This window comes from Bos mutus, chromosome 9 (genome assembly GCF_027580195.1).
Source record: "Bos mutus isolate GX-2022 chromosome 9, NWIPB_WYAK_1.1, whole genome shotgun sequence".
In the NCBI taxonomy this organism is placed as follows: Eukaryota; Metazoa; Chordata; class Mammalia; order Artiodactyla; family Bovidae; genus Bos; species Bos mutus.
In genome coordinates this window covers 14800767-14824292 of record NC_091625.1, presented here as the reverse complement: position 1 = coordinate 14824292, position 23526 = coordinate 14800767, and the positions used below count along the sequence as shown (strand labels likewise).

The 23526-nt window shown below is 37.9% G+C and overlaps 1 protein-coding gene across 3 annotated transcripts in view; it reads left to right on the top strand.

Moving 5' to 3' along the window:
- The window catches only part of COL12A1 (collagen type XII alpha 1 chain), a 117627-nt gene that overhangs the window by 22514 nt on the left and 71587 nt on the right, over positions 1-23526 (top strand). For 2 of the 3 annotated variants that reach the window (XM_070376205.1, XM_070376206.1), the window contains exons 12-17: positions 2684-2956; positions 5023-5295; positions 14423-14695; positions 20669-20935; positions 21384-21576; positions 22881-23002. The exons of the other annotated variant lie outside the window; for it this stretch is intronic. In XM_070376205.1, coding sequence (XP_070232306.1) covers positions 2684-2956; positions 5023-5295; positions 14423-14695; positions 20669-20935; positions 21384-21576; positions 22881-23002 — 1401 coding nt within the window. The remainder of the gene's footprint in view (positions 1-2683; positions 2957-5022; positions 5296-14422; positions 14696-20668; positions 20936-21383; positions 21577-22880; positions 23003-23526) is intronic. 3 annotated transcript variants of the gene reach the window in all.

Here is a 23526-nt window from a genome sequence, read left to right as displayed (position 1 = left end):
GAGAATCCCAGGGACGGAGGAGCCTGGTGGGCTGCCGTCTATGGGGTCGCACAGAGTCGGACATGACTGAAGTGACTTAGCAGCAGCACAGCAGCATACCTATAAAAAACATTATAGCAACCCTTTTAAAGTGTGCATATCAGAGGCAATTAGTACATTCATATTGTTGTGCTAACATCACCACATTCGTCTCCAGAACTTTTTTATCTTGCAAAACTGGAACTCTCTACCTGTTAAACAACAACTTTTCATTCCCACTGCTACTCCTAAACAACTCCCCCTTCCTTCCCTGCAGCAGCCGTTCTACTTTCTGTTTCTATGAATATGATGACCCTAGGTTCCCACGTGACTAGAATCATACAGTATTTGTCATTTTGTAACTGGCTTCTTTCACTTAGTTTAGTGTCCTCAGGGTTCATCTGTGCTCGAAGCATGTGTCAGAATGTCCTTTCTTCTATGATTGAATGATATTCCAGTGTATGTATAGACCAACTTTTCTTTATCCGTTCACCCATCAGTAAGCACTTGGATTGCTTCCATCCTTTAGCTACTGTAGATAAGCCTGCTAAAAACCTAGGTGTACAAAGTTGACCAGATGTTTTAAGTGATACTTGTTTAGATGTGTCCACTTTACTGGAAAGAGTTGAATACTTTCTGATACATTTTTCTTCATTTGATATTTACAATATTCTGAAGAACCTTGTTAGAAGACTACCACCAGATATTTACTCCTTAAGATAAATGCAGTGAATATGATAAGAGGCATCAGTTGTTCTGCATTTTTGTTGGGTATAGAAAAGGCTGAAACAGCAGCATGAGGAATTTAAGATAGTTACAAACAAAGAAGTGTTTGCTGACAGGGAAGGCATGTGCAGGTCTACTTGCTGATAAAAGCTAGAGAATCTTTGAGTTTTTCAAATATGATTGATTTTTCTTTTGTGCATGGTTCAGGTGTATTCCTTTCTGAAGGTTAGTAGACTAAATGGCCTAAGGTGTCTTCTTGTCTTATGATTTTTGTGATAGTATAACCTAGCAGGCCACACTTAGCTATTTCTGACTTTCTGCTGATTTCTCTGTAATGTCAAATTGTGGTTTGATGAGCCTGGCCTTTTTTCTTCAGCACTTTGGGGTGGAGATGGAACTTTGTCTCAAGAAGGAAATTGAAATCTAAAGGGTTTTTGAGTACAGTCAACTATATTTGTATACACTCTAATTTTTCCTCAGTGGGCTACTACAATAGAATTTGGTAATGCCTTGCAAGTTCTGTTATTTGTAGTGAAATGTGAGATTTGAACTTTCTTCTGTCAATAAGGAAGTGTCTGATTTAATATCTGTATTAAACTAGCAGTTGTTAAGCTTCTGCTATGTGTCAGATACTATGATAATTGTTTCCAAGGATTATCTCATTTCACCACCTCAATAACCCTACAAATAGTCACGTTTTTGCTTTGGCTAAGCTGAGACTCAAAATTACACGTTAATTAAATTTCAGAGCCAGTATTCAGATCCATCAGTTTTGTTTGCTTGGACTAATATAGCCTTTTTCCTTGCCATATTAAATGAATCATGGATATAGGTCTGCCAAAAATTTGCTTTCTTTTCTTGAGATATGCAGTTCCTTTTCCTCCCTGGAGTGGTATTGATATGTTGTACATTTAGATAAACTTCTAATTGCATGAGAGGTACATGCAGATATGCTGCATTGTGGTTTTACCCTAGTGGATTTAGTTCATCTTTCCTGACCATGTTGTCCATATGAACACTTCGCTTCTTAGACAAAAAAGTCATTAAACCACAAAACCAAGTGATGTTCTCATTTGGACTTAATGAAAATTTCATTTAAGACATAATGAAAATTTCATTTCATTTAAATTACATTGCAATTTAACTTCAAGATTTAGATTCAGCTATTAGTATTCATTATGCTTCCCTCATAGCTCAGTCGGTAAAGAATCTGCCTGCAACGCAGGAGACCCAGGTTCGATTCCTGGGTTGGGAAGATCCCCTGGAGAAGGAAATGGTAACCCACTCCAGTATTCTTGCCTGGAAAATCCCATGGACAGAGGAGCCTGGCAGGCTACCATCCATGGGGTCTCAAGAGTCGGACATGACTGGGTGACTAAACCAAGGAGTATTCATTAAGTACCTACAAATGTATTTGGTTTAATACATGTGTGGTCTAATTATTCTCAAGTCAAACGACTGTGCAGATAAAAAAGTTAACGTGTGACTGATTGGATAAGACAGTTTGTTCAAGTGGGTGAATATGGTAGACCTCATATTACTTTCCTGTGTTAGGCATTACTTTCCTGCTTTTTTGAGAAGATCTAGTAAGAGTGAAAGCCTTGTTACTTGTACTTGAAGAAACAGATTGTCTTTATTTTTGATTTTATGTCAATATTAATTTGCAATTTTATAGAGTATTTATGAATTAAAAAATTTACTGTTATATACCTCTTTATTTGATTAAACAGTTGACAGTACTCAGTTTCTTTCTGGGTATTGTAGTGTGTTTGCCATTTCAGAATGTAGTTAATATCTGGCCAAATGCGTTCAGGAACCAGGATGTTTGTTAAAAAATGCTCATGGATTTGCTTAGAGAAATGCTGTAACTTAGTGATCAAAAAACTAGCTTTTTATTCTTCACATATAATCAGTCAACTTGTCATTTTTTAAATTTTAGTGAAAGGAGCACCTCGAAACCTAAAGGTGACAGACGAGACTACGGATAGCTTTAAAATTACCTGGACTCAAGCTCCGGGGAGAGTCTTAAGGTACCGAATTATTTATAGACCTGTTGCTGGTGGAGAAAGCAAAGAAGTTACCACTCCAGCCAATCAGAGGAGGAGAACGCTGGAGAACCTGACTCCAGACACAAAATATGAAGTATCTGTAATTCCTGAATATGTCTCGGGACCCGGGTCTCCGTTGACTGGAAATGCAGCCACTGAAGAAGGTAGAAGAAATATGCTCATTATTTGGTAACAACTGAAATCTTAGACTAGGAGACGCTTTGGACAACTATTCAGACACTACAAGCCATGAGACACTTTGTCTCAATTATTGGAGTATCTAAGATGTTAGTCCTATTAGATTTGATTTATTCAAATATTTGACTTACTCGTGACCCCATTTATTGGGCTTTCCTGGTAGCTCAGATGGTAAAGAATCTGCCTGCAACACGGGAGACCTGGGTTTGACCCCTGGGTTGGGAAGATCCCCTGGAGGAGGGCATGGCAACCCACTCCAGTATTCTTGCCTGAAGAATCCCCATGGACAGAGGAGCCTGGCAGGCAGGCTACAGCCCATGTGGTCGCAAAGAGTTAGACATCACTGAGCAACTAAGCACAGCACAGACCTCATTTACTGGTGTCAGCAGGAACCTGAGTTGTATGATACAGTCTAAACATCCTTTTAATATAATACTATTAAATATTCTATTGTAAATTGAAGGATGACTAGGGATTAAAAATCATATTATGCACCATTGAGATAGATTACCTGTTATTTCTTCAGGAAGATTTAAAAATACTCACCTGTTTTTATTTAAATGGAATGATTAGGCTTCCAGGATAGATTCTGGTATTAGTTGCAAGTTATCAATATTTATTTAATGGATCATTTCATGAATAAAAATTAAGCCATATGTATTTTTCATTTTATTCCTTGTCTTTAAAGTTTAAAAAACATAATAATAATTCCATGTCAGCAATAATGAGCAGTTATTAAGTACTTGGAGCAGGAAATGGCAACCCATTCCAATATTCTTGCCTGGGAAATCCCATGGACAAAGGAGCCTGCTGGGCTACAGTCCACGGGTAACAACAGTTGGACTCAACTGAGAGACTAAACCACCACCACCATTAAGCACCTATTCGCCTTCTGTGCAAAGAGCTTTTGATGTATTATCTCATTTAATCCCTGCATAGGACCTATGAAGTTGTTACTGTTATTATCCCAGTATTGCACAAATGTTGAGGCTAAGGAAACTGAATGTTGCTAATAAGCAGTGAATGTGAGTTTGTTGCCCTCTTGCAGACACTTCATGACTCCTGGTGCAGCCTAGCTAGTCTCTCCTGCAAAGACCCTCTCCACCTGCCCTCGTCTTTTCTTCCACTGGAGAAGTCACTACCCTTATTCTTTCCAGTTGGGGATCTAGGGATCTTTGTACTGGGCACCAAAAAAAAAAAAAAAAAAAGACCCAGTGATGCCTCATCCTTCTATTTTTCTGAGTTAAAGCTGGGGGATGTGTGCCTGGTGAGGAGAGTGATAGAGTTGGGAGCCTTGAGACCCTTCAGAGACCACATGGCCCCGTTACCAGGAAAGACATGAAAAGCCAAACATCACAGTTGCAAAGGGATGCGTGGCTCCTGAGTGGAACCAAGGCTCGTTTCCTCTCATGTATATTTTTCTAGAGACAGCACCATTTATCATTTTTATCAATTAACATAATTCATGGGCATCACATTTAGATGTTCTTAGCTTTCCTCCAACAAAGTCTTTTTATTGACTGTTTCTTAGAGGAGTTAAAAATCTCCATTGTGTTACTAATCAGCATATATACATTTTATAGTGCTTTGTTCCAGTTTTAGAGAAAATGTTGTAGTTTTTTTTACATGAAAGATTCTAACATGGAAGACTTTAGCCTATGTGACTACGGTACAGAAGAGAAATTGGATGGCTTTTGCTTTGTTTCTGCTAACACATAGGGCCCGGTTTAGAGATGCTTAAACTCTGTTGACTAGTCAGCAGTTACAATAGTCATAATCTCACCCAGGATGTAAATTTGATTACATATCTATCTCATAGATAGGTGGATAGATATGGGCTTCCCAGGGGGCACTACTGTAAGGAACCTGCGTGCCAGTGCAGGAGAAGTGAGAGACGTGGGTTTGATCTCTGGGTGGGAAAGATCTCCTGGAGGAGGGCATGGCAATTGATTATATATATATAAAGCAGCAAAATGTTTTTAAGTCATTTTACTAAATAATGAGTTTTGATGTTGTTGTTTCTTTAATGAAGTTAGAGGGAACCCAAGGGATTTACGAGTTTCTGACCCTACGACATCAACAATGAAACTGTCTTGGACGAGGGCACCAGGAAAGGTGAAACAGTATCTCATCACATACACACCGGTGGCAGGAGGTGACACTCAAGAGGTCACTGTGAAGGGAGACACAGCGAGTACTGTCCTGAGAGGATTAAACGAAGGGACGCAGTATGCCTTATCTGTGACAGCCTTGTATGCCTCTGGAGCTGGAGATGCCCTTTTTGGAGAAGGGACAACACTTGAAGGTAATTACTGTCATATTTTATAGAAATCTCTGAGCTTGCTTGTGATTGCGCTTAGGAAGCTTAAAATGTTTTCAGAGAATGAAATCTGAGTGTGTGCCATCTTTTCTCTTAAAAGGAATTTGTATTAAAAAAATAAGTAGTCATAAAACTGCTTCTTATTCAGAGATGTAGGCTACCAAAAAAATTAAATTTGATTGGGAAGCAGTGTACTGGGGAGCTGAGTGTGTAGTAAGGCTGTAGAAATGTGTCTATTGTGCCATGGGTTGGTTAAATGGAGAATAGGTGTGTGACTCTCAGAGTGGACAGGGGGAAACATTAATGGAGCAAGAGGGTTTGGGGTGCCTGAGATAAGGCAGTTGGTCTGTCACCCAGGAGCAGGAAGGATCCCTTCTCTGACTAATAGCCTCTTCTCCTGCACTGTGCCTATCAACATCAGTATCAGTTCAGTCGCCCAGTCATTTCCGACTCTTTGCAACCCCGGGGACTACAGCATACCAGGCCTCCCTGTTCATCACCAACTCCCGGAGTTTACTCAAACTCATGTCCATTGAGTCGGTGATGCCATCCAACCATCTCATCCTCTGTCATCCCTTCTCCTCCTGCCTTTAATCTTTCCCGACATTAGGGTCTTTTCCAATGAGTCAGTTCTTCGCATCAGGTGGCCAAAGTATTGGAGTTTCAGCTTCAGCATCAGTCCTTCCAATGAATATTCAGGACTGATTTCCTTTAGGACAGACTGATTGGATCTCCTTGCAGTCCAAGGGACCCTCAAGAGTCTTCTCTGACTATGCCTACAAGCATTTATAAATATGAGAGACCAAGTTACTGTTTGTTTTCTGAATGACTTCTAAAATTCAGTTCTGTGTTAGAAGTTCAAAGTTAATGCAGTACTTAGTAAGAACCATCAACAAGACTGGATCTGTTTCCTTGGTTCTCCAGAGTTCATTGTCAGAGGGCTTCATATTAGGCTCTTTTGAACTGTAATGGAAGCTTAGATTTGACTCACCACAACCGGAAAGTAAGTCGTACAAGAGAGAAAGCACAAATTTAACTTAACTACAATGAAAATGGATTGTAGTTTTGAAAAGCAGTATCAGTGGATGGTTAAAATGATGATGCAGTTCCATAGCTGGGGCCTAAGTGGGAGGTCGGGTTTACTTTTATTATCACCTCCTTTTCTATGCCTTATTTAAAATAATTGTAGGAAGAAAATAAATCTGAAGTATCTTTTGTCATGTGAGATCATAGTGATATTAGGCAAATATCCATATCGGATTTAGTGGGTCCAAGAGCTTGGAGGATGATAGATGTTGTAATTCACAAGGATGAGATCTACAAGAGGCAGTTTTGATTAAAACTTTGACTTAGGTAAGAAATAAAACCTAATTGACAAAAACAGTCTAATCAGAGTTCTGTCTCTAATAGTGATTAAGGGTTTAATCCAATACTCTGTGAAATTTATTATTAGAAGAGGGTTTAAATGAAAGTTTAAATCCCAGTGTGCAAAGTACTGATTATTTGAAGAGTCCTGGTTTGGCTACCATGTGACTTTGAAATAACCTCTTAACCCCTCTGAACCTCAGTTTATCCATCTATAAAGAGGGGTTTTTCCCCCTTCCTCCCAAACTTACTGTGGAGATCAAATGGTAGAGTGTTAAGTGAAATGCTTTGGGATCTGGAAAATACTCCACATATATGAAATTCATCAAGGGGAAACAACATTCAGTTTAGAACTGATATCTAAAGATACAGCTTTTGTAAGTATATCAAAGATGTTGAATGGTTACTCTAAAACTTTGAAAATAATAAGAGATGGAAATGGAAATTGCCTTAATTAGGGGGACATAGTCCAAACAATGGAAGCATGTGATCTTTATACCTGGAGCAACATTCAGAATTTCTGAGAAATTTGTCCCTTTTTTTTTTTTGGACCTTTAAGTTCTCTTTCTCATGTGCTTTCTACAGGCTTTTAACATAGATTGCTCCTCTAGGATTTTTAACGGATCAGCTTTGGAGCTTTTGTTTTTTTATATAATAGTTGTAGATTGTTTATATTTGCAAACATTTCTCCCTTATAAGGGATATCTTGGAAATAATAGTTTTACTTGTGCTTATACTTTTTAAACTTCTGATATTCTTTTGCATTTCTTACTTTATAAATATACTTACACTTTGTCAAAATGTTGCCTCTAAAGATTAATGCATTTTTACTAAGAATAATATATTGTCAATTTTTAGAAAATAAAATTCACATTTTAACATCACAGCAAACATTCTATTGGGTAATGACTTTTCTAGGCCAAGTGTGTAGCTAAATTCTTTATAATTTTATGGCTTTGCACAGGTGGTATAGAAAATCTACAAATTTGAATGTGTGTGTTAGTGTGCACACCCATATATCCGGTCAGAAATAATCTCCAAGGGAGATACACAGATAGTAAAATAAATCAAAAAATTACTATTTCCCATTCCCTGAGATGGAGGAAAGCTAGATGATTTGCAACTTCACTTTAAAAATATAGTTAATTCATAACTAGATTGTAATAGTAGATTTTTTTCCCATTGACACCAAAGCTTTTCACTTTAGTGAAGGATTAGAGAAAATGCTGCCAGCCTGATTTTGTTAACATATTTATCTTACTGCATGATGTGTGGTAAACTTATCAAATATGTGAAAGCATAGTTGTGACTAAATTAAAATAATAGATATTTTTTGCTCATGGTTATTCCATTTCATTTTATTATATTAACTCAGCCAAATCCACATACCATATACAGGAATAGGATATGATGGTAAATGCAGAGAATGGAAAGCCCAGAAACACAGCCAGCCAACTGCTCTTGAGGGTTGCTGTTTTTCTAATCTGTTTTTCTCTTGGGAGAGGAGGTGGTTAGAGCAGACCTTGAAGGAATGTTTCTTCCATCCAGACGCATGGCTCAGCCAGCGAGGGCATTCTGTGGCTTGAAAATTTTATAGATTGACTGAAGTGCATTCTATTCAATTAAAAAAGAATTAAAAAAATATTTAGCATGGGCTATAACCGTCCCTAACTTGAATCTGTTTCCTAGTGCTTTCTTGAAATGCAGCCAATGATCAGAAAATTCCCCCTGTCCCTGGAAGAGAGATTTATTAGCATTGGCGTTGGGGAGGTTCATGGTTGGCCCTAGTACTGTATGAAATAGAATCACAAAGGCAGAGTTTATTACTATTTCAGATCCAAACTTCAGAGGAATCTGAGCACAAGCTATTAGGTTTGATTTACATTGTTTTTTTTCTCCTGTTGTTGTTAAAGAAGATTTAATGTAATTACTAAAACACTGCTGTACATGTAAATGAACTTCAAATCTTGAAAGAATTCTTAGTTGTCACTGCTAGTGTTTACAGAGGGAAACCTGCTCTTTTAAACTAAGAAATGAATAATTCCCACTTTAATTCAGAGATTTACTGCAAATGAATGCAAATTTCAGCGTTGGAATAATACAGTTCTTTTATTTTTGAATGTGTTTGTTGGCTGTGGAAAAGATGATTTTTCAGAATTCCTTTTGTTTCAGTTGCTGTAGCAACCCTCTGGTGTCCTAAACATGAAAGGCTTCCTATACATCAAACCATGCTAACTCAGCTGACATTTGGTTACCATGAGGTTTTTAGCACATCACAGGAATTCTTCTGCAAGATGTTGAGTAACATGGGGTGCCTCCAAGATGGAATAAATAAGGCCTCTGTGTTTTCCTAGATTTACTGCTGTCTCATAATTCAAAAAATCATTCATTCTGTGTATAACAATTCTGATGTTTCCAGGGAACTTTAGTCCAATCACCAAACAGTAATATCTTTCCCACAAATTGATGGCTTATCAGAGAAAAATCTAAACTATGTTGGAGAGGTGACAATTATGGAAGAAATCTAATCCAGGCTTTGAGGTTGAAGGGCAATTTGCTTTTTAAGAACTATGTGTTACTTAAAGTAAGTTAACTGATCAATAATGAACTTTGTCCTTTGGAATGGTGATTTCAGGTCGTTGCTTGTAAATCAAGTGTGTTTCCACATGAACATTATCCAGAGCAGGTCTTCCTTATTGTGCTGTGGAAAGTTGGATGACTTTGAGTTGAGCTCTATCGGAAAAGACAAATTGATTTAGAAGGGGGGTACATTACATTTTCAATTTAATTTCTATTTTTGAAAGTGGTATGTGAAACTCAATGAAAGCTGGCTAGAACAATCTGTAAGATGAAAATAGAGTTTCATTTCTTAATGATTAATTTTTCAGTTATCACTGGCTAATTTGTGTTATAATTGTATTTGAATTGGATGATGATCTGCTTTTCAGAAAGCAAATGGAAAAGGGCTAAGGAAATGTAGGAAAGTTACTTAAATGAGGCCTCAGTTCTTTGGCCTCGTATGTGGAAAAAGTAGAATCAACCCCGTGTGGATCTTCAGATCATGAGAAATGCACCTGTCTAATCACTTGCCTCAGCAGCAGCACAGGGATGCATGCATGCAGGCACCAGCGATGCTGCCTTTTGATATATGTGACTATGCTTTGTAATCCGATCAGAAATACTGAGCATCAAAATTTCAAAAACTGATGAATTTTGTTTGTTTAAATTTATGACAGAAAAGCTTTGTTATTTCTTATACTTGCCCTAGTACTATACTGGAGAGAGCACGGTAGAAGGGAAAACTATTGAGAGGGATTCAGAGGAATAGAGATGAAGGCGTATATCATTACAGAAGATGATGGTATGACTTGTTTGAAATGATTGCCAGCAATTCCGTTCCCAGAGGTAAAAGTAACATGCAAAGTACAGGCATGTGGTTCAAAATGGCAGAAAACAAGTACAGTGAGATTATATATTATTGAAAACCATGTCACTTAGGTGAAAAACGTGGACAAGCCCAAACATCTTAAAACATGCATTTGTGAGTCTTGCAGGCAGACAGAGAGGAGGAGCTCAAGATGGGGGAGCCTTTGCTAGAGCAGAAGTGGGTCCATATTTAGGGACGGGTTGAGACAAAGTGGCAAAAAGTCTGTTGGAATTGGTTTTTGTGCATGCCACTGTTTCTTTGGCTTTGTCTTTTGAAGAACAGTGACCTTTGTGGTCTTTCCTGTTAGCTCAAACAGTGTAGAATCCTCCTGCATGCAGGAGACCCAGGTCTGATCCCTGGGTCTGGAAGATCTTCTGGAGATGGGAACGGCAACCCACTCCAGTATTCTGGCCTGGAGTATCCACGGACAGAGGAGCCTGGTGGGCTACAGTCCATGGGTCACAGAGAGTCGGACATACTGAGTGACTAATACTAACCTTTGCTGGATAGAGGCTCTATATTTCTTATATTTCTTTCTTGTTCCTCTCTCTTTCCTCTTCCTTCCCAGGTATATTAGAAATTGACTCTGTCCCAAAAGCAGTCCAAGCCAAATAATCTCTTTCAGTAGCTACTGATGTCTGAACTTCTGTAGTTTGAGAAAACCTGCAATTCAATATGTTAAACTAAAGCAAGTGGCTGGCTGGGTAACACTAGAGTGGAATCTCATTCACAGGAAAATGTGATCAGTGCTTGAAGAAACATTGAAAAGCCATTTCCTTTTTGACACAGGATGGAGGGGAAGAGAGAATGGGGAACATCCCACTCATGTAATGGGATGGAAAGGATGTGATGAGAACTTCTCGGTTCTCTGTGGATCAGCCTTGGGCTCACGCCACTACTACCGAAAGGGTGACTTGTGTGTGGCCATAGACCCGTGTGATATAGAGAAACCATCACACCATGCTACCCAGCGTCCCCATTTCCGCCAGGTTTGACCAATTTTGCTTTCACCCCATGGGGTTTTACTTCACCACACCTGCCTCTCATTTCTGAATGAAAGCAAGGGTGAGGGTTCCCTCCCACATGGACCAAACACAGCTTCCAAATAAATAAATGTCCCCTAAGTGAGAAAAGAAGCCAGAATCGTGGAGGAATCAGTATCACAGAGGAGGCCGAAACAATTTTTAGAAAGCGTCAGGGCTCAGGCACATCTTCAGACACTCCAGTGTAATTGATCTGGGATGGCCGGGTCTTTAGCCCTCCAGGTGATTCCTGTATCTGACTGGGTCCAGTCCAGGTTTTACTCCTGAGGGTCCCAGGGCTCCAGGAGGTAGGGGCATGCTCATCCTGTTGCACACCTAGTCCCCAGGCCAGCGTGGCCCCTTGGCAGACTGCCAGTTACATCACAGGGTGCAATTCAACTGCTTTTTTTGGTAACTTAACATTTGACCAAGCCAAGATTCCATTTTTAAAAACTTCAAGGGTTATAGGTCTGATAAAATATACTTATCACGAGAACATCATAGTCTCAAGATTCTTGGATGTAATGCAACAGCTTGAAAACCCAACCCTCCTACTTTTTGGAGAAAAAAGGCGTTTCAATGTGTTTGACAACAGCGTACACTTAATATTTCAGTTCGGTTCAGTTCAGTCACTCAGTCATGTCCGACTCTTTGCGACCCCATGGACTGCAGCATGCCAGGCTTCCCTGTCCATCACCAACTCCCAGAGCTTACTCAAACTCATGTCCATTGAGTCGGTGATGCCATCCAACCATCTCATCCTCTTGTTGTCCCCTTCTCGTCCTGCCTTTAATCTTTCCCAGCATCAGGGTCTTTTCAGATGTGTCAGTTCTTCGCATCAGGTGGCCAAAGTATTGGAGTTTCAGCTTCAGCATCAGTCCTTCCAATGAATATTCAGGACTGATTTCCTTTAGGATGGACTGGTTGGATCTCCTTATATTTAGGATTATTATTATCAAACTGACTCACATACAAGAAACCCACTGAAGCAGTTTATATTTTCAATCTTGGCTTCTGGTTTGAGGTGTCTCTTTTCTGTCTTTGGATTTCACATTTCTTTGTCACAAACATGGAATGTTGAAGCGCCAGTACCTACAAGTAATGCCTTTCTGTGTTAGGCAGAAACTATCATTTTTTTGAGGACCTTTTTTTTTCTGTGATTGAGAATATAATTAATGTTCACTTGAATTAGTACTGTCATGCCATTAATGGGAACTCCCGTATCATATTTGGATCTTAAAAAGTGTTTTTACAGATTCTTTCCAGGACATTGAACAGTTCTACAGAGGTCTTCATTACAATTTTATTAATATTTTGTTCTAGCTTTCCACGTCTTGAGAGTGTTAATGTAGTTGATTAAAATCCATGGGAATACATATCTAATGAGTTCCTTTTGTGTGTAGCTCAGAAATATCTTTGTGAATGTATTTTTGCTTCAACCACAAATTTCCTTCCTATTATTTTCTCACAGTGAAATCATTAGCCTGTGTTTGTGAGATTGATGTCTGTTGCCATGGAAATAAACAATGTCACAAATTCAAAACTATAGAAAGTAGGCAGAAAAATAGGCTGAGAAGCGCAATCTTTGGGAAAACCAGAAACTGAAATTATTATTTGTAAATCTCTCCAGTGTTAATTTGGAAGATTACTTTTGGAGAATGTTCTTAATGTGGCTTTTAAGCTTATTTAAATTCTGAATCCCTTTCAAGTACTTTTAAGTATTATTTCACAAAAGCTGTTGCTAATTGCAGCCTGGGAAATTTAAGAGAAGAAGTACATATGAAAAAAAGATGTAGTATATATTAAGCAAATGAAACATGCTGCGTATTTAAAACTTAGAGACGAGTAGTTGGAATACCAACCATCAAAACAAAATAAAAAGTGAAAAAACAACAGGCAAGTCAAACCCAACCAACTCAGCCCAACCTAACCAAAGAAACAGTTTGTTTAATTCCTGTAAGTAGAGAAGATATAAAGATGTGTGACCTTAGTAGGAATACAATTAAAGACCTTCAAATGAAGATGAGCCTCAGGAACTGAGGGAAAGAAGTCAGTATGTTCTTGAAAATAAATATTCTTGGTTGCAGTGAAATATGTAACTAATTTCCCTCCAGAGATGAGATGTCCTGTCAGCAGTTAAACTTATTTATAATAGAGTTAAAATTTTCCATTTGGTCTTGGGGTCTGGTAGTATGCCCAGCTTCCATTTTATTTTTTCCTCTGTAATCTGACATATATGATAGGGTTTTGTCCACCATTTATTGTTATCTTTATGTACTTGAAATTTAAATAATTATGAGTATTTTTAAGATACTCATTTTTACTCTTTGATTCAAGTAGAATAGCAGCCTTCAGCATTCTTGTAGCAGCACTGTATATCATTTTCTTGAATACACAATAATTACTGGTAAAATGTATGCTGGAGAGGCAGATAGTTTTATATTTATGTCATACTGTGGCATAAACCCTAGTAAAGGTAGCCAGTATAAAATGACTTGTATATTTATCTTACATTTAAATTATGGAAAGTTAGGGTTTTATTGGTAGACATCTGTGCCTCCTATTAAGTCAGGGTTTCCATATTTTTTCCACTTGAGTTGTATTTTTATTTTGAATGGGAGAGCCAAAATTTAGTAGCAGACATTTTCGATCAGTTAGAGCAAGTGGTGTGTTTTATTTTGATGACTAATCGTTTTTAGGTTTTCCAGAAGAATTGTTGGTTTTTATTTTCCTTAGGGTTAAGCTATAATTGAAATTTTGCATTTCTGGATTTTTAGCTGTTTGAACAAATAGTTGAAAATAGACTGTGAAAAAAAGACTGTTGAAATTAAGATTTGCAAGTGATATAAGATTGTTGAAGTAACTGGAAGTGGTATATTGAAACGGAGCTTCCTTAAAGAAGATAAGAGAGGGAAAGATGATGGTGAAGAAATAAAGATCTTTGTGAACAATCGATGAAGAGAACTGAGTAAAATTGGGGGATTTAGATGCTTTTTTCCCTCTTTGAAAATTTCTTTAGGCATTTACTTCTTTGTATTTGAATGTCATTCTTGTTCTGAAGGACATTTTAATCTGACTGGACATATGGGGGCAAGGGTGATAAGCAGGAATCAGGCATAATTATTCGGTTTAATCCCATCTTCTGTTCCCCTGACAGAACAGGACAGACAGCTCAGAAAGAAGAAATGGGTAAGTTAGACAAATTGAGTCCAACAAGTCAGGGTGTCTGCCAGGATGAGGGAGTATTTACATAACTAATAGACATTAAAGAGTGATCCCCCTTTCATTTCTTTTCTAGAGCGCGGTTCACCTGGAGATTTGATTACTAAAGATATCACGGACACATCGATTGGGGCTTATTGGACGTCAGCTCCAGGAATGGTTCGCGGTTACAGGGTCTCTTGGCAATCACTTTATGATGATATAGAGACTGGAGAAAAGAGTCTTCCTGCAGATGTAATTCATACTGTGATAGAAAACCTGCAGCCAGAGACCAAGTACAGAGTTTCCATATTTGCAACTTACAGTAGTGGAGAAGGGGAACCCTTGAGTGGAGAAGCCATGACTGAATGTAGGTAACACTCTGAGGGGGGTTGCCAGTGTGTTGGTGCTACCTAATAGCTATCAGCTCATGATAACCTCTTGCATTTTTTTTCTTTATGTGACAGATGAGGACTAAAAACGTATGACCTTTAATGAATGTGCTTTAAAATCAAGTTCATTGTGTATCTAAACTTGTATCAGATTTTGAAATATTGAATCCCTACCAACTGCCTATACCATTTACCCTTGAAAATGTGGGGGTTAATCTGTGTATAATTTATAGGCAACCATTCTTATCCGAGGTTCCTCTGTATCCCAGGATAAAACCAACCTCGGATCATGTAGTCCTGCCGCATTTGATAGTGAAAAAAAAATCCATGTACAACTGGACCTTCAAAGTTCAAACCTTCGTTGTTCAAGGATGAACTGTGTTTCTCTCTCTCTCTCTCGCTTCTTTTTTTCTGGTGGAAAGATCAACTAGATGAGAGACTCAACTAGTAAAGAGACAGGAAGCTATGGAAACAGAGAGAATTCAGGGACATTTATAACTACATGGCCTCGGGCAAGTTCTTGAAACTTCTTTGAGCTTCAGTTTCCTAATATGTAGAATGCAGCATCAGATTTGAGCATTAAATAAAATAACAGTGGGCAAAGCATAGCACCCTAGCCACTTAGAGAAGACTGATGTATAATGCAGCTGTTGAGACAATGTATGTTGTACAACCGGGACTAATCCTAAATTATTTTTACTATGTTTGGGGAGGCTAATTCAAGTCTACTCAGTTTTCTGGTGGCTAAAATTTACCTTAATCTCATTAATATTCTTTTCTGTGAAAAATTTTGAGTGACCTCTCATCATTTATTATCAAGTGGCTAGGGAGAAATGTGTCTGTATTTCATAATTGTCTTTCCTAAAAAGCAATTTATTAAAAATGGGCATTTCTAAGAATTTATAGAAAAGTTTATTCTTTTTGTTTGGGAGGATTTAGGAAAAGGGGAAAGAGTGGGGGTGTTCTTGCATTTCTTTTTTTAGGAAGAAGTGGAGGAATTGGGTGAAATTAAGGCCACATATTGGGTGATATTTTTGCCAAAGGAGGAGAGAGGAAAACGCCAAGGGCAATTTCAGTAGTGAAGTCCTGTATCCTGATTTCAAGTTGTCCTTAAATTAAAATCTTTTGGTCTGAGTTCTCTGTAGAATTCATCTTTTCTTTTTTTTTAATCACTGGCAAAATCATTTGGATATGTCTGAGCTTAAGTCTGTGTCAAAATTAACAGATTAAAAAAAAATCAAACTCCTTATAGGAGATTTAAATACATGAAAAGGCATATTTCCCAGATATTGACATGATTGGTTTCCATGATAGTGAATGAAATCCTGTGTCTGAATATATTGACTGACATAGTTTAAGAACTTGGCAGAAATTCATCTCTATTTCTGGCAGTTATTCATTTGTTGTAAAGACAAGTTATGTTGTAAATTTAGGCCACATATGACACATCTAGCTAAATTTATTTGTAGGCATAAAGATAAAATTCACATGGCTGAGAAATTATCAAAAAATACATATTTAGAGGGAAACTTTTTCAAAAATTCTCCTCCATCCTTTCTTCTTCTGAAAAGATTGAATCCTCAGATATTTATTTGGGATTTAAAATCTCCACAAGGGATATGTTTTAGCTCAAAGCAAGTATGTTAGTAGAAATTCTAAATAAACTTTCTAAAAGCTGAGCATCTAAGACATTTTCAGTATTTCTTGGCTAATTGATTGGTTTAAATCTTAGTAAATGGAAAGGCCTCTTTTGAACCATGAGCAGAGTAGGTAGGAATGAAAGGCACATTTTCTAGAGAGCATAAGTCACCTGCTCAAACTGCTCAGCAAATTAGATGAAAGACAAGAACCCTTCTTTGTTCTGCTTCTATTTTTTAAAATTTTTATTTGGAGGACAATTGCTTTACAATGTTGTGTTGGTTTCTGCCTTACAGCAACACGAATCAGCCACAAGTGTATATACACCGCCTCCCTCTGGAGCCTCCCTCCCCACCCGCCATCTGCTACCATTCTTAGCTGTTATGTTTTAGTTTGTTTTCTTTGTGGAAAGTAAGGTAGTTTCAAAAATGCTTTGAGAAATCCGAGTCACATGTAGTGTCTTTGGCTGGTGGACAGGTCCAAAAATTGTGTGTATAACTGGGCCATGCTCTTAGAGTATCTTATAAACTTCCAAGGGGGACATTTTGGAAATATTTTCTGCTTTCACCTGACGTTCAGAGACATGGTATGCAGACTGTCGATACACTGACAACCACGAATTGTGGCTAAAAAGCCAGCAGGTGGGAAACTCTACCGGCCCTTCAATTATGGCAGCTAGTTTAGCCAAGGTACAGTGAGATTGGAGAGCATCTTGTGAAAGGCACTAAAACTTGAAAAGAACTTAGAATGGGAGTGTTACAGCATTTTATAGCATGTGGCCTATCAATGAATGGAGTGACAAATCTTGCCTTTTTCTTATGGGAAGACAACAAGGATTTCTTTTTCCTCCTTAAAATCCAGAGTTTCCCATTAAAGCCAGGATGAGATATGTCATACCTTATTTAACTTCAGTTGCTTTTTTTTCAAGAGTTAATTATAAAGCAGGAAAACAATTGAGATCCTTGAAGCACTTCAAAGTATGAAGTACAGTATTTGAAAGTTATTAACATATTTAAATTTGGGAATATTTTCAAGTTTGTGATCCCACTTTTGGGGGACATAGGCTTCATTTTAGACCAACACTCATAATATTTAACTGTCTATTTGTCTCAATTCTAAGTGGTATGAAATGGGTTTGAGAATTTTGTGTAAGGAAGAAATGTCTTGTTCTACTGAACAAGAGTTGAAGAGATGGAAACAAGAGGTCAGTAAACATATTTTAGCAGAACTTTTTCTAGAAAAGTGTTAGGCACACATGGATTTACTCAATACTTGTGACAGATTGTTCTGTGTACTATTCTTTCTCATGTTCTTTCAAAAATCCTATGTAAGGTCTTTACATTTTTTTTGAAAAAATATATATTTTTTCTTTTAATAGTTCACGTACCTAGAGAATAGTAACGGGGAACTGGAGATTAACTAAATACATTTTAATTTTCCAGAAAGTAATGGAATTGGCCAAGAATTCTCTTACTTTCTTAGCCTAAAATTAAAAAAAATGCAACCAATATACTCTTAGTTGAAATTATATTTGCATCTTTCAGAGACATAATTCATAAGCATATATTGATTTTCTTTACCTGTTTTGTCATTCTTACCTTTGTCCTATATACATAATGCATCTTTTGCTTATATGGCTGCTGTCAAGATTATACTGATTTTAAGTAATTTGCTAATAATGTGCCTGGATGTGGTTTTTTCATGTTTCTTGTGCTTAGGGTTATTGAGGTTGTTGGATCTGTGGGTTTATAGTTTTATAAAGTTTGAAAATATTTAGGCCATTATTTCTTAAAATATTTTATTTATTACTCCTCACTTTCTTCAGGTATTCTAGTTCCACATGTGTTAGACTGGTTGAAGTTGTCACATAGCTCACTTCGGTGCTTTTCAGTTTTTCAGTCTTTTTTCTTTTATTATGTTTCAATTTGGGTAGTTTTTATTCTCATGTCATCAAGTTTGCTAGTATTTTTTTTTTTTTGCAGTTTCTGATTTGATGTTAGTATCACCCTGTGTATTTCTTGTGTCAGGCATTGTATTTTTCACTTCTAGAGGTTTGGTTTGAGTCTTTGTTATATATTCTATGTGTTTACCTAACATGCTTAATATTTCTTGTACCATCATTAACATATGGAATATGGTACATATCATAATATTGATAATATATGTTTTGATGTTCCCTTTGAATAGTTTGTCATATGTGTTATTTTCAGTTCTATTTCTGCTTGCAGAACTTGGTTTCTGGTGAGAGCTCTCTTCCTGGTTTGCAGATGGCCATGTTCTTTCTGTGTCCTCAGGTAGCCTTTCCTCAGTCTGTACATGTTGAGGGTAAGGAGGGGAGAGAGAGAGAGGAAATGAGCTCTCTGGTGTCTCCTCATCCTCTTATAAGGATTCCGGTTCCATCAGATTAGGGCCTTACCTGTAGAATCTCATTTAATCCTAATTACCTCCCTGCGTGCTAAATCACTTCAGTTGTGTCCAACTCTTTGCGACTCTAGCGCTCCAGGCTCCTCTGTCCATGGGATTCTCCAGGAAAGAAATAATTGAGTGGGTTGCCATTTCCTTCTCCAATTACTTCCTAAAGGTCCAAATACTATCACATTGGAGATTAAGGCATTAACATATGAATATAGGGAGGCACAACCATTCAGTCCATGATACAGGTTATTATTTTTTTCTTTATTTGCATTTCTGGTAATGTTTATTAGAAGCCAGACTATGAACTTTACTTTTTTGGATATCAGATATTTTTATGTTCTTACAGATATCCTCTAAAGGTTTGTTCTGGGATGTAGTAAACTCACTTGGAAACAGTTTGATATTTTTGAAGCTTTCATTAACATTGTGTTAAAACTAGACTAGAGAAACCTTTAGTTTAGGGCTTCTTTTACACCAGTCCTGGGGCAGTAACTCCTTCTTAGTACTCTATATGATGTTCAGAGAATTTTGAGATTTTCTATTCTGAAGAGGGGAAATATTTCTGGCCCCACATGAACTCTAAGAACTTTTTTCTCTCTACTCCTTCTAGGTGGTTCTTTGGTTTTGAGTAGTTTACTTATTCATATGTACAGAGTAGTACTGGATTGAACACTTAAGTAGGACCTTTTGCAGATTTTTGGAGCTTTTTCTCCGTCACACTATCTCCAGGACTTTCTCTGCAAGTTCTAAGTGCCTTGGACTCCCCGAACTGACAAAACTACCTCCTCAATTAAGGGAGACCACCAGGCTCCATCTGGGTTCCCCCTTTCTGTACTGGTGCTGGAAACTCTCTCCTAGCAATAAGTCAGGGCAATGATCAAGCTCCTTCTCATTTGTTTCTCTCAGGGATCATGGTCCTATGCTGCCTGATGTCCCATGTCTGAAAAATGCTGCTATGTCTGTGTGTGTGTGTGTGTGTGTGTATTTTTTAAAGCTTTCCCAGGCTTTTTTTTTTTTAGTTTTTTCAGGTGGTCCTTGCCTGTTTGAACATGAAAATTTCTTTTAGAATCAAAAAAGATTGTCTGCAGTGTTTCCTTCAGCTTTGTCTCTCTTTTTAGAAGATGCTTATGATTTTTGAATGCTGAGATTACTGAATTGAATGAAATGATCCTGCTTATAAGCTCTAATTATATATAAAAAGAGGACTGTATTGGCTATTTGTGGATGTTGGGTGACCAGTTTCTGATACAGTTATAATAAGATATATTTAATAACGTTTGTTGTGTACTAATCAAACCCTTTTTACATACAGTTTTTTCTAAAACCATCCAGTGTATACTGGTTTATCTCCAGAGCCCCAGAGATACTTTTATGTGTCAGAATTTCCTGTTCCTTGATCGTCTTATGTGTTCATGGCAATCGCAAAGGGTGGTGTTAACTATAGTCACTCTGGCTAGTCATTTATGCATTGTACTTTTTTTCTGAAAAGACTCAAGGAATATTTCTGACCCTGTATTTATGATTTTTCATATTCTGCACACTGTAATTTCTACAGGAATTCTTTACAGATGGAAATATAATAAAAATTCTAAAAATTCATCTCCGGAAATGGATGTTTTCTTTACTAAAGTCTCTGGAATGCAAATAGGAAATCCTTGCAATATGAACTTCCATTTTTTAGTTACTAGCCAGATAAAAACAAAACATCTCACTGTGTAACCTCACTGAGATTAGGTTCACACGCCATCCTGAATTTAAGCGAGATCGCAATGCGAAGTAAAGGAAGGGTGTACGTATTTAAGAAACCACATCTAGTGTCTTTTCACATAACTGTGGTGGTGGACATAAGCATGTTCTTTCAGCATGATATACATTGTAACCTTCTTTTCATCTCACAGTGTCTGAAGACTCAAAAACCTTGAAAGTGGATGAAGAAACAGAAAACACAATGAGAGTTACCTGGAAACCAGCACCTGGGAAAGTTGTCAACTACCGTGTTATGTATCGCCCCCGTGGGGGTGGGAGGCAGATGGTCGCCAAAGTGTCACCCACAGTCACCTCAACCGTGTTAAAGCGACTTCAGCCCCAGACCACGTATGACATCACAGTTCTCCCAGTTTACAAGACAGGGGAAGGAAAGCTTAGGCAAGGATCGGGAACAACAGGTATGAAATCATAATAATTTGGGGGGGCAAGTGTAATATTTTAATGGGGGATTTTAATATATCTGCTTCATTTGTGAATATCGAAAATGAACTCTGTAATAAATTATGTTATAATAGTTGGATAAGATGCCTAATTAGCATATGATTTTTACCAATCTAGTTCCTTGTAAAATGATCCTACATATTAATGTTACTCTAATCTGAATTGTGAGTGCTATTTACACTCGCACTTGGCTCACACTCTAATATTCTGACTTTTATTGGGCATTATAGTTTGTGATTTCTGACTTAACATAAAGTAAATATTTATTTTGAAGTGTTTTGCTTGTGGTGATTGCCATGTGTGCCACTTAGATATTTAGAATTCAACTTATTATTGTAGGGGTTAATAAAAAAACTCCAGAGCCTAGGCTTTTGGGTAATATTTTAATATTTATTATCTCTACAGCTTCTCGATTTAAATCACCCAGAAACCTCAAAACATCTGATCCAACCATGTCAAGCTTCCGGGTGACTTGGGAGCCTGCACCCGGTGAGGTCAAGGGTTACAAGGTCACGTTTCATCCCACGGGAGATGACAGAAGACTGGGGGAGTTGGTGGTTGGACCGTATGACAACACAGTTGTTCTAGAGGAACTTAGGTAGGAGTGAACTCTATTTCATTTTTGTTAACAGATTGCATAACCGATGTAAATTTGTAGGCCTTCCACACACGATCACTTATGTGTCTGTCGCTGGCAGAGTATTTAAAATCAGCCCAAGTTGCTTTCTCACTCTTGTTGAGGCTGAAGTTGAGATTTGGGTTCAGACGTTCAAAATTAGGCCTGAACAAGTGTACTATTTTAATGATGTTTGTTACTAAGAGATCAGGAATGGTGTTTTTTCCCACAGCACCCCTCTTTTAAAAAACTGACATCCACATCGCACCATTTCACCAAGAGCAGCTTGTCCCCAACCAGCCCCATGGAAATGTGGGTGTTCCTGTGCTTCAGGAAAGGCCCAGGGGCTGACCCAGAGATGCCTGTGTACATACCCTCCCAGGAGCGAGGGAGGGAGTGGGCCTTTGTGCTTGGGGTCAGCTGAGAGGCTTGGGGAAGTGGGGGCTGATGGAAGGTCTTGCTGTAGGCTCCGCAGTGGAAAAGAAGGAGGTTTGAGTTTGAACAGCAGCCTACATCCTTTATAGTGAAAAAAAACAGAGTGCTCTGCATTCATTGCCAGGTGGAAAGTTGAGTTGTTTTGACTATTCATTCAACAACACTGATATCTGTTTGCACAATACTTATTTTTATCAGAATAGGGAGGATAAAATTGATTGAGCCTACTATGTGCCAGGGGGCTTCCCTGGTGGCTCAAATGGTAAAGTATACACCTGCAATGCAGAAGACCCAGATTCGATCCCTGGGTGGGGAAGATCTTCTGGAGAAGGGAATGGCTACTCCTCGAGTACTCTTGCCTGGAGAACCCCATGCACAGAGGAGCCTGGTGGGGCTGCTGTCCATGGGGTCACAAAGAGTCCGACATGACTGAGCAACTTTCACACACTATGTGCTGGGCACTGTGCCAGGGCTTTATGTTTCCTTGCAAGTACAACATTTTAAATTGTTTTCTTAAAGCCCATTACTTAGCAGTAGTAAAAGTGAGAGCTTGATCCTTTCCTAACTTGCTCAGTGGGAAGGTGGGAATTCTACATTTGATGAAAGGCAAGGTGGAAACTGGTGCCCTGAACCCCCAGTGTTCTCTAGGATGCTAGTTTCCCTCAATACCTCACAGTGTGAGCTTAAACTGGAATGTGATGGAAATTATTTTTCTTCTCTTGCAATATTATGTGTTATAACTTCCTCTGAATGAAAGTTTGTACATCAAGATGAGTATTTATAACAAAACAAAAAAAAATGCTACCACTTGAGCCTATTATACATACAGACTGTATATTTTAACATTTCAGGGCAGGTACCACCTATAAAGTAAACGTTTTTGGAATGTTTGATGGAGGAGAAAGTTCACCACTTGTTGGACAAGAAATGACAACTCTTTCTGACACAACTGTAATGCCAATTTTATCCTCTGGTAAGAAATTGAATTGCATTCTCCTAAGAAAAGTCAGTACCACGCAACTTTTTCAAATGTAAAGTGTTAGATTAATTATACCATGAAAATCAACCATTAAATTTTATGTTAAAATTTATTTCAGTAATATATACTTTAAAAAATTCTACAGACATCCAGCTAAGCACACTTTGCCAACATTTTTTTTAAGGCTTTCTTGTCAGCATTACATTAGTTACAGAGTACTGTATTGTTTAAAGCTGAGTTTTTCAGTGGGTAGATAATGTACATTTCTCTCTTTTTAATGATTCAAATGCAGTTTTATTTCGCTAAAGTAATTGTAGAAAGGATTTATTTGGGCTGAGCAAGTGGTATTTGGTTATTGATACGTTAATAGGCGGGCAGCTAAGACTTGGAAAGCAAAATGGTAACATAAACCCCTTAGACTTTCTGCTGCTGCCACAACTACAGCTTTGATACACATGAAGCTAGATTTGAACATTCTTAGCAGTGAGGGTGGTGGGTAGAGTTTACTTCTAAATATT